Source organism: Sinohyriopsis cumingii, chromosome 18 (genome assembly GCF_028554795.1).
Source record: "Sinohyriopsis cumingii isolate HCF-2022 chromosome 18, ASM2855479v2, whole genome shotgun sequence".
Taxonomy (NCBI): Eukaryota; Metazoa; Mollusca; class Bivalvia; order Unionida; family Unionidae; genus Sinohyriopsis; species Sinohyriopsis cumingii.
The window spans coordinates 16,176,862-16,189,757 of NC_142978.1; the positions used below are offsets into that span (position 1 = coordinate 16,176,862).

The 12,896-nt window shown below is 34.4% G+C and overlaps 1 protein-coding gene across 1 annotated transcript; it reads left to right on the top strand.

The window, feature by feature from the left end:
• Positions 1-343: 343 nt before the first annotated feature.
• Positions 344-9,467, top strand: LOC149776145 (cytochrome c, somatic-like). Its single transcript, XM_089942433.1, has 3 exons — positions 344-476; positions 4,102-4,289; positions 8,877-9,467. Coding segments are annotated over exons 1-3 (339 nt in total). The 5' UTR covers positions 344-474; the 3' UTR covers positions 9,026-9,467.
• Positions 9,468-12,896: the final 3,429 nt, after the last annotated feature.

Sequence of the window (12,896 nt, forward strand, 5' to 3'; positions counted from 1 at the left end):
TTTGAGTGATTTTTTTATATATAAAACAAAATCATTTAGTTTAAATAAAAAAAGGCCTAAATATTACAACGATTATATTTGTTTCTTTTAACTCTTGTTTATATTAAGGGCAAAGAAGACGGAAGAGCATTCCGAATGATGTAACACTTTTCCATCCTTGCCGCTGAATGGGCTATTTGTTTGATAGGGGTGTAAGTTCAACAATTATTATTTGTACGGGAACAGTTTATTGTATGAATCCTAATTTGAAATGGATGAACATGTATTAATAATATATCATACTATAATAAACAAGGGGTATATTATAAATTGACTGAATTGTAAACTTATTTCAAATAATTTCTTTTATAAATCAGTCGCCCCTCTTTTATGAACTGATCCATTTTTTTATTGTGACGTCAGACGATCATATGTGTGATCCTACACTACACACCGTTACATTTTCAACGTGGTACCGCATCAAGGGCGACGAAGATGTAAGTTGTATTGTAAAGCAAAAGTTTATCTTACATACTATCTTATTAGGCGCTTTTATGTCATTATTCTATTTTAAATGTGTATGTAATTTATTCCTTTCAATTTTGATTTCATAAAACCCTGCTTTGTGATTTTGATCAGTCCAAGGACAAGGCAAACACATCACTATCTGGCTCGCGGTTTCTGGTTCGGATGATGGGCGTAGGCCAAGATCTACCTAATTTATACTGATAAACATCATTTTCGTGAGCAGATACTCTCATCGTATGTTAGTTTAAAAGTTTTGATTGACAATATTGAGCATAGGTGTGCAAGTAACGCGTACGTGACACCCGGTCGAGACAAGGTCACACACCAGATTTGACTTTTGCCTACGTCTATCATAGCCATTACCAAATGGTAAATGTAGAAAACAGTAGTTTACGCCTTATTTTTTCTTACCTTGCATATTTCACGTGAGAAATTATATTATCATCGTTTCACACGGATAGGCGAGAAAACGTTGGATTTTAAATCAGAAGAATAGCATGTTGAAGCCTGCCAGGTTATGCATTGCATCTTGCATTGGTGTTTTTATGCAACTTCACTCGATGCAAGCTAGAGAACAAAGCTTTTTGTGTTTAAATCACGAGATTGCGTCATAATACGATTTAATTATTGAACATTATGAGTGTTAGTCCTACATGTAATGCCTGATATTTATGTTTTGGGCGTCAGGCACTAAAAGAACTATTACATGTGCTGTCTTACATTGTAGGACTAGCATCAGTGTATATTAGTACCCCTACCTCCTGGGATGCGGGTACTTATTAGAACCAATATTTTTCCATGGATGAGCTAGGTGATTCTCACCTGTTTCTTCCACCACCACCACACACACTTTCATTTGTTTGTCACAGTGTACAGATGCAGTTAGTTTCTTTACTTTATTCCAGCTAAAAATAGGACGTGTCTATTTGCACAGATGTTGTGTGACCACATTTATAAGACTATCCATGTGGTGGCAAGACCAAAGTATTCTTAATGATGTAAACTCAAACATAAGAGATCAGTTTCTGGTCAGAGGTGGCCAACTATTAGAAAGTTGGACCTATAGTACAAGTCACATGGGTCATGTATGCACCTTTACTCATTTTAAATTAAATATAAATTGTTCTTTTACAATTTAACACTAATTTTCTTTAACCAAAATCTATTAAATCCTGATTATTGAATGTTCTTCATCTTAACTGTCACCAAGAAACTTCCCGATGAAAATTATCTATAGCTATTTTACAATAGTGGTCATGTACTAAACTGGGTCAGAATAAGAGCGCATTGAGTGGAATCGTCAGTCGATGGTAGTACATATTTGTTTATCAATATGTGTAGCTTTCATTGTGACATCACAGCATGTGAAATTCAATCTGGATTGTACTGGATCACACACTTCAGGTTCATTTCATCCAATAATGTCTACATACTTTAACATCGATTTTGCCATATGCACCTCTCGGGGTGTCTAAATAATGACCTTCCACCTGAATATGGGTGTATACAAATACAAATGAAGTGAATATGGTCAAAATTTGTTATGTAAACAATACTTCTTCAAAACATAAATATTTTGAGACTGAATTCACTGAAGAATTAGCATTGCATATTGATTTGTATGTAAGACATTTCTGTGTCTGACTTGCTTTTGATAAGCAAGAGGGTCCGTATGGCCATAATTTTAGATGAAAAGGAACAGTGGGGGATTTTACCTGGTATTTTATTACCTATGGAAGAACTTTAAAAAAGGTGAAATTTGATGTTGTGTTAAGGAGAATATTTCTTTTGTTCTTTCAAAATTAAATTTTACAGTCATTGCATCAGTGAAAAAGTCTGATTCTTCCTATATCTAGATGTATTTCTTGGCTCAAACTAATGGACAAAAGTGATTAGAATAACATGTTTCTGCTGATCATTCACCTTTTTGATGCATTTGATTTTCTCTTCACTGACCAATTTAGTGGCGACCCTCAGTTTAATGATTGAATGATAAATCCTCTTACTTCTAAGTTCTAGTATTTGTTTATTATTGATCAGAGACTCCAGGCTCCTAAAGCACCATCCCAAAGTTTGAATGCATGATGGTTTTTCCATTACATAATGTACCTTTGCATTGCAGCTGGGTTGTTTAATGAGGAAAGCTAACTGGACAAGACAGGATTCATTGAAGCATATTACTTCTGACCTTAACAGTTATATTCCATAATGCAAGCTTGCAGGAACATCCTGACATGCACAATGCTGTCTGTATGGAAAAATACAATGCTTTCCAAATAAGGCAGCATTGTTCTTGTCTAGAATCAACAGTGATTTACGTAAAAAGAACAGTTTGGCCCTATGTGTGGGACATCAGCCTTGCTATTTATAATGGAGTGGATGATTGATATCTTACTGCCTGAAAAATGTGTACTTTTCCGTGCATAGTCAGTTGGATATGGACAACTTTCCAAGAACACATGATGGAGTTGTCTGTCCACATTGATGCTATTACACAGATTATAGTCTAAATGATCTGATCATGTTATTCTTTGATTCATTTATTAAACATAGTAAACTTTGATACTTACATACCGTTTTCAAGGGGAATGAGGATTTGTTTTATGTCCAGCCATTTTAGTCCAGTATGTAAATATTTCCTCAATAAAATCATCATTTAATCTACTTTTAAGTCTCCTCTTGTCTTGCTTGGCTTATATTATTTTGTAGGACAGTTGATTGCAGTGTCAGATATCCCCTAAGTTTGAAATGGTTGTGCCTAATTAGTTCAGATGTTCATTCTGATAAGACCAACTGTATTAGCTTCTCATGGCAGAAGAAAAACTACGTCAGCGCTTCATCATGGTTTTAAAACAATGTCCAAGATTTGCTGTTTCTTAAGAAACAAGTTTGTTACAGTTCAGAAATACCTTGTATGTATATTCCTGCTTATTTCTACCAAGTCTTTTGATATGGTAAAAAACTAGCAGTGAATGTTGCAGTTTTGTATATAAAAAGTTATTAATCTCTTTTCCAATCAGTGGTTTCAAAGACAGCTTGTTAAATATGGATTATATAGCCATAATCGGATACTTGCTTTTGGGTTTATTCCATGTCAAGTGTTGTCAACATAATTAGCCAGCCGCCCAAGGCAGTCTTGCTGTAGATGTGATCTTGTCCCTTTTGCTATCTGGTATGCATTCTAAGCTTCAACTACAAGGTGCAACTCCACCATTTAGAGCCTGGTGCTTGTCTGTTTTCCCACTGAATACTTTGGTTTTCCTGATTCAGCTTTAATGCCAGGTTGTGATCATGAGGTGCTCTAGCAATATGTGGCAAAAGAACTGCATGCATCTAGACATGATGGTATCTGTGCAGGTCCCAAACTGTCTAAAATGTATGTATGTCCTACAAAACCTTTGAAAAATAATTCTTTCACACTTTGTATACAAGTTAACAGGTTAAATATATCTCCATAGGTGTAAAGTATAATTTGCCTTGGTGAATAAAAAATATACAAAATAAACCCATTATTGATGATCTTTGGAACTTCACAGGAAGCTTCAGAATGGGTCCATTTGCTGAAAATGTAATTTTTATAATTAATTTTTACAGGGGAGATATTCCAAAAGGTGATCCTGAGAAGGGGAAGAAAATTTTTGTCCAGAAATGTGCCCAGTGTCACATGGTAGAAAAACCTCCTGTTGGTAAACACAAGACAGGTCCCGTTCTGCATGGTCTGTTTGGCAGAAAGACTGGTCAGGCTGAGGGTTTCAGCTATACTACAGCAAACAAAGACAAAGGTAAAACAAAGTCCTCTTGCTGTCTCAAAAGATTACGGTAAATTGTAGTCCCATACAGTAACAAAAACAGAAAGGTAATATGGTAACCATGCTGTCACATAAAGTGAACAGTAATACCATAGCCTGTCACTGTTATAAACAGAAAAATGTACTACTGTAGCCTCTGTCACAAAAGTGAAAGGTACTACTGTAGTACCTAACTATCGCAAAAAGATACAGCTTTTGTTGTTTTCATGAGTTTATTAGGTATTACAGATGTTCTGTCAGTCAATATTTCATATTTCATCTTAATAGGTTTTGAACCATTTCTCTTCTTTACCTGCTTGTTACTAATGTTATAGAAGGCAGGAAAAACTGGTCACAGTATCCATATTGCTGAAGTTTTCTTAAAATGCATCTTCTTGCATTGGTGGGTTATAGTTGCATTGTGTAAGAGATGGAAGATGGAATACACATAACAGGAGATAGAAATGTAATAAAGGTCGCAGCATACCTATGCATTCAGTATCATTACTGAAACAATAGAAAAACTTTTATCTGACTTCTTCAAGACTGATGACGAATAGAACTATAAAATTTGAGAGAGTCCAGGCTTAAAGGGATTTCAGCTTTGTGTGATCAATTATATACAACAAATGTAGATCCACCATTACTAAAAATAGAAAAACTTTTAATCAAAGTCTTCACAGAAATTATGAGAAAAATTTTGACAGCATACTGGCAGTTTTAAAATTTTATAAAAATGATGCCAATCTTTAGTCAAATGGCCACAAATTTTAGGGAATAGAGATTGAATCAAAATTTGACCAAAATGTTGGAAAATGTCTACACAGCTTTGTCTAAAAAGCAAACCAAAAAGCTGAACATAATTTGACCAACTTTGACAGTGTATTGGCATAGAGGTCTTTCAATATTGGACAAATTATGCAGACAACGGTATGAGATGTAGATGAAGAAAGAAAAAAATTGAGAAACCATGAAATATTTGTTTTAATAACATGCAATGATCAAGATTGGAAGAAATTTCAACAGAAAGCATCTTCCTGACTCAGATTTCTTAGCTAACTGCATTTGGCTTTTAGGCAGTAAGCAGGCGAGTTATCTGTCTAACTTGGACCTTTATGTTTAGGTTATCAATTTTTGTTTTGCATGTTTATAACAGCAAAGCAGGGAAATGCCAGACAATGTAAGGGATGTACTGTATATTTTTAACCTACCTGAAATATGCTTATAAACAAAAGACCTAGATGAAAGGAATATAGCTTACATTTTTTATGTGCCAATAATTGCTAATATAGGAAGACATGGAAGTGCCATACAAATGTTGGGAATGTACTGTACATTTTTAACCAAACTTAAGTAATGTTAATAAAGGCAAGGCATAGCAATGCCAGACAGTGTTAAGTTGTACATAAGTTTCATTGTTGTTTAGAGACTGCAGCTGGCAAGATATGTAATTTTATGGATAATACATTAGTTGTGATTTTATGGATAATACATTAGTTGCTTTGTGATTTTATGGATAATGCATTAGTTGCTTTGTGATTTTATGGATAATACATTAGTTGCTTTGTGATTTTATGGATAATGCATTAGTTGCTTTGTGATTTTATGGATAATGCATTAGTTGTAATTTTATGGATAATACATTAGTTGTGATTTTATGGATAATGCATTAGTTGCTTTGTGATTTTATGGATAATGCATTAGTTGCTTTGTGATTTTATGGATAATGCATTAGTTGCTTTGTGATTTTATGGATAATGCACAGGGATCGCCCTGGGCTTCGCCAATGTCGCAAATTGCGATTTTTTTTCCTTATTGGCGACAAAAATATCCCATCTGGCGATTTTTTTGGCGACATACTTTTTGGTTATTTAATTTGTACATACAATCATGGATTTGGACTGGATAAATTAAAAGGCAGAACGAAAGGAAGCCACAAACTTGACTAAGCAATGCATTGGAATCAATCTGTTAAACAAACGATCCTTTGTTCTTATTGACAACCCCATCTTTACAGTGCATTGTTACATCATAATCTGCTTATGCTGACATCTGGGCTGAGGACTGTATGCTGCGATACAGTCAATCATGCTACCGCACTATACCTACAACTGACCGACTTCTGAAGACGCGAATAGAACAGATACAATTAATTGTATGGCTAATCCTTCTGTTTTTTTTTATACATATACCAATACAATAGTTTTGCTGAACCTTCATAGAAAACTGATAACCTTTGAAGTACCGACTACTGTGTATAAATACAAAGCAAATGGAAAAAATCTCAATCACAATTACATCTGTCGCCAGTGCAGCATTTTACTCATTGATCTTTTCCTTTTGCCATCAGTCCCGTGTTACGGCTGCAGAAACTTAAACTCCGCAACAAGAAATAGCAAAAAAAACAAAACAAAAAAAACCAGTTTTGCTTAAATAATAATAATTATTTATTTCTCAAAATACAGGAGTGAAAGAATCCCTAAATTGGGTGTGAATTTATGCTTATATATACGGTCCAGTATTGCCAGGTTTTGACTTGTGTACATTCCATTCGTGGGAATGGAGATCCTATTTTTCTTGTCGAGAAAATTTATACAGCATTCAGTGATCATTCTTGGGAGTTAGGAAGCAATTCGCTACAAGCTTTGTGAAGCTAGCTATGTGGGTGGGGTGGGGCTGCTGAGAGACTACTAGTGTCACCTGTCAGCACTGTAGACTGTGAACGTGGATCCCGTATGATGAACCTCATAAAAACTGACATCAGAAATAAGCTCTGCATCTCATCTCTCGAGAATTTAATGAGAATCAGCATGTACAGATGTGAAAAATTAGACTTTGAAACTGCATTCAACAAGTGGGCAGCCCTAAAATCGCGACGGATCTTCATGTAACACTTTGTAACATTTTGTTAATGCTTAAAGTATTAACTAACCCATCTTTTGTAATTTTCATTGCCTGTTACATTAATAGACTAAATTAACACTTGGAAAAATGTACACTACTTGTTTTGGCGACACTTTTTGAAAATTGGCGACAAAATATTGAGGTTGGCGATTTTTTTTGCGACAGCTTTTTAAACGCCAGGACCATCCTTGAATGCATTAGTTGTAATTTTATGGATAATACATTAGTTGTAATTTTATGGATAATGCATTAGTTGCTTTGTGATTTTATGGATAATGCATTAGTTGTGATTTTATGGATAATACATTAGTTGTAATTTTATGGATAATACATTAGTTGTAATTTTATGGATAATGCATTAGTTGTGATTTTATGGATAATACATAAGTTGTGATTTTATGGATAATACATAAGTTGTGATTTTATGGATAATACATAAGTTGCGATTTTATGGATAATACATAAGTTGCGATTTTATGGATAATGCATTAGTTGTGATTTTATGGATAATGCATTAGTTGTGATTTTATGGATAATGCATTAGTTCTGATTTTATGGATAATACATTAGTTGTGATTTTATGGATAATACATTAGTTGTGATTTTATGGATAATGCATTAGTTGTGATTTTATGGATAATGCATTAGTTGCTTTGTGATTTTATGGATAATGCATTAGTTGCTTTGTGATTTATGGATAATACATTAGTTGTAATTTTATGGATAATGCATTAGTTGTAATTTTATGGATAATACATAAGTTGTGATTTTATGGATAATACATTAGTTGCTATGTGATTTTATGGATAATATATTAGTTAGTTTGTGCAGACATTTGCTGGAGCAAAGGATACAGTTTGATTTTGAGAGCAAAGACAGGGTTGTCTTTCCTTAGTCGTTTGGCAGACCTGTTTAGAGTAAACCATATATTGTCCCCTTCAGAGATTTGTGTTAATGTCTGATGGTTACACTTTCATTTCTGCTCTCTAACTTGAAAACCATGAGATTAAATAATCAAACTTTTTGTACTGCTACATTATTTTTAACAGGTGTCTTGGGGTCATATTGTCAAGGTCAAAGTCATGACTAAAAAAAAAATTGTTTTGTCTAGTGTTAAGTGCTGCTTTATGACTGTAAAGCTGTTTGAGATTAAGGGATGAAATTTGGTATACTTTTTAGGTTTTCTGTCACTCTTTTCCAATGGTCTGTAAGTGTTGGCTGTTTGAGAGTCTAGGCTGCCTGAGGGAAAAAAGTCATTTTGGATTTTGATTTGTCTTTCTCCACTTTTCTGCACCCTGTTATTTTTATCAGCTTCATAGCTGCATTAAATTTGATGAAGGGCATCTCTTGAATCTTTGAATGATAAATCAATTACCACTTGATGTGAAATTGAATTTTTTTTACACTTTTAGTAGTATCATGGGGTTTGGGGTGATTTGAGTGAATCACCCATTCATTTGATGGTGTGACCATTGAAAATTGCATTTGATTTTGGGGTCCAGAGGTCTGGACATAATTTTCCCGATTTAAACAAAACTTGTTTGTCTACTACACACCATAAATAAATATTCAGGGTGGGTAGAGGGCCAAGAAACAAATTCTGTACATCAAATGGGGGTGTCAGATAAGAATTTTAATTCCTTTTTTTGTTTCTTAGCATACAATTTGGCATTTCAGGAATCACTTGGGGCAAGGACACATTGTGGGTTTACCTTGAGAACCCCAAGAAATACATCCCAGGAACAAAGATGGTCTTCGCTGGCTTGAAGAAAGAATCTGAGCGTGCCGACTTAATTGCCTATTTGGAGAAAGCAACTAATGAATGACGTTAGCCACTCATAGGAAATCACAATTTTAGGCAGAAAAGCTATTTATGATACTTAAAATTTTTAATTGTTTCTTGGATTTTAAGGATCTATGAACGAAAACACAGGAATACTGCTACTTTGGATGTTTGGAAATTTTCATACAATTTGGAGACCATAAATATCCATGCAGCTGACATTAGAACAATCTAACAAGTCATAACTAAGAATTTGGCAAAATTGCAGTTTCTTTTTTTTATGGTTCCACATAATATGTCTACTTTCTGCAAGTTGCGTGAAAATACGCTGGCAATATGCACATTAACCTGCATACATTTTAGTTGATTGCTAGCTGACAATCCTGTAAATATTTGTGTGACCATGTGTGAATATTCATAAGGTCAGGCAGTATATAGATCCTTATAATTCCAATGTTTTTAAATAAAAATTGTGTCAAATTTTATTTCTTTGTCTGGTTTATTTCCACAGATCACAAATTGGCATGTTTTGTCTTTTACCATGTATGGGAAAATATTTACTTTTATTTGGCAGGGTATATGTACATGGAGATTTAACCTATGTGTTTTTTTACAACCTTATCAATGAGATAATTGCCTTTTATCTTAAAGTTTGAAATATTGGAATTTTTTTAAGCTGAGGTATTGTTGAACTCTATATAGTGGTACCCATCTTATACGGCCATCCCTTTTGCATCCGACAATGTAGCCTTATAAGACGTTAGCTGCTGGTCGTGTTAGAGGGGTGTTCGTTCTTGAGGGGTACTTTTGAACACAAACTTGTTGATTTGGAATTCTGGCTGTAAAAAGTGGGTGGCCACTGGTCAGGGGGGTTATTCAAGAGGGGATCACTGTACATACATATAGTAATTGAACACAGGTTCCAAGGTTTTGACTATAACCATTGTATGTAAATTAAAGTTATTCTCAGTTGAATTTCTGTCCTCTGTGCCTGTGGCAGTGTCCATTCACTTTTACCAAATATAGTTTACATTACAGATAATAGTAACGTGCATTATAGTCTTTTAATAAATTGGAATGCTCCTGTGGTTCGAGTGTCTGCCTTAGATGTGGGAGGTCACAGTTTCAAACCTGGCTGAGTCATACCAAAGACTTATAAAAATGGTGCAAACATATGCCTCGCTAGGCACTCATCATTAAGAGGTTAGTGTTAGGACTGGTCGGCCTGGTGTTAGGATAATGTAACTGGGTGGGACATCATGCTTCATGTCTGCAACATGATGCCCCAGTGCTAGACATCACATATCTTTGGCGTGATTCCTCAGTGCTAGACATCACAATAAACTGTCACACTGCATACATCATATTGATATGACTGAAAAATTGTTAAAGGTAAGTTAAAAAAATCCAAATCACAAACACATACACACACACAGATATGACCACAAAGTCTGATTCAGTAATGCATCACAATGGGTTCATCATTTAGGAGGTATGGGGAAATAACCTCATGGAGATGTGAGTGGTATATTCTCAGATTTCTTCAGCAAGAATTAGATATGATGAAATTCCATACAAATTTTCAGTGATGTAATTTACTGCAGCAATGGTCAAACCAATCATGCCACTCTCTTAAGACACTGATATTTGTATGATCACCTTGAAAGGGAAGTGAATTATCCAAACTTTCTGAGGGTGGATTGTTTACTGAAGATTGAGGTTTAATCTACTAGCCAGCTTGGTATAGAATAAAAGGGAAATATTCTTCTTGTGGTACCCAAAAATCATATATTTGAACTTGTGGCTTGGCCATGAAAGAGTTTTACAACCCATAACCTAAGGTTTTGATTTTAATACAACCCCACCAGATAATGGGAGGATATTTTGCCAAAACTAACACAGATACAGTGACTAGTCATAGATTAACAGACATAATTCTGGTCAAAGAGTAAACAGACCAAAGTACAGATAAGCCTATTAGGTTATTTGACTGACAACTTGTTCATTTTGATACATAATTTTAAAATAAAGTGCAACTTTGGAAAAGGGATACATTACAAATTTTACCAATCTTTGTAATCAGGTAAATAATATGTAGTGATGACATTTACAATCTAAGATTTACGAATACAATTTATATGATGATGACATACAAAGTAGAAAAAACATGAAAGGTGCAAGGTATTTGCTCCTAAAATGGAAAGAGTTGTTTAACAGATAGGAACCAGTTGAGCATATTATACCATGAAAATAAATGCCTAGTTCGTCTCCCTGGAAACAAACAACGCACAATACTTGGGCAATGATATCAAGGGAGATAAAACTTCTAGATTTCAAAAGAATATGCTGTGGAAGAAATAAGTTAAAATTTGCAGTGAGATAGCAATGGCTGTTTGCAGGTTTTCCTACATGCATTGAATAGATAAAGTGTACCAGAATTAGTTGAATCTCTCCACAGGTTTCATGTTTATTTTCAAATAAGAAATTTTATCTAAATTTTATCTAAATGTAAAATACATATGATGATTGGTGATAATTGGTAACCATATAAAATATGATTTCGAAGAAAGAAATGACTGCTAAAGAAGAAAACAAGTGGAGTTGGTGGCATTTTTTAAAATAAAGTTCATTCGTGTAACAGCTATTTGAATGAGAACATGTTTTTATAGATGAAGCAACAGGTTGGATAAGCTTTGAACTGAAGGATTAAAAACTATATATTTAATCTGCATCTTGGATGGACAAATTATGAACAAAACATCGATTTCACATTATTTCCTCTGCTCAGTGTACATGTAAAACAACAACAGAGTTTTTATACAAGTGGGGTACTTGAGCCTACCGTAGACTTCTATGTTAAAAAACGGTCCCAGCACTATAGCCTCAAACTGGAATTGAACAATGTTGAAAGTGGCTGACATGAATACGCACTACCCTAGGTAGAGACAAATACAGTAGAGACATAGACATATATAACACATAGACATATGTTGATGAACATCAGTCTATCACACAAACAACTATACAACTGACTAAAAAATATTTAGGCAAGAAAGCAAATCTTTTCATGACATAGGAGTGGTCCTTAAAACGGGCATTTGGGTTTCTTCTATTTTCATACAAACCCCCAGTATACTATCCATGCAAATATATGCACATGCATACAAACACACTACTATCCACACAGAAGGGAAGGGTAAAAAACCCACTATCAACTATAAAAAATACTGCAAATATTTGCTATAAAAATTCTAATATCTACTATCCACAGAAACGTATGTGCATGCATACAAACACACACTCTACTATCCACACAAACGTGTGCATGCATACAAACCCCAAAATTTGCTATCCATACAAACATACATGAATGCTTATTAACACCCACACAATCCACAGAGGGAAGAAGATAAAGGAAACCCCAAATATACTATTCACACAGAGGGAAGAGGAAAAAACAAACACAATATATACTATGCACACATGAGAAGAAAAGAAAGAACAAATCCAAATATACTATCTACACACGGGAAGGAGAAAAACAAACACAATATCTGCTATCCACACAAACATACTTGCACCCATACAAACCCCAAATATACTATCCACACAAACGTACGCGAACGCATACAAACAAATACACCAAAATGCACTTCAATCTTTATGTATTCGCTTAGAATGTAAGAGAAGGAGATGAAATCTAAAAAAATATCTCTCTTACACCACAAAAATATTATCCATTACACCCACTATACAATCCATTATATCATACTCACTACCCAAACGTGCTGTGTTAGCTTAAAATGTTGGAGAAGGCGATACAACCTCATAAAATAGACTATCTCTTACACTACCAAAAATGCTATGTGGAAAAACGCTAGTATCTATAGTTACCACTGGTAGGAAATTTCTTT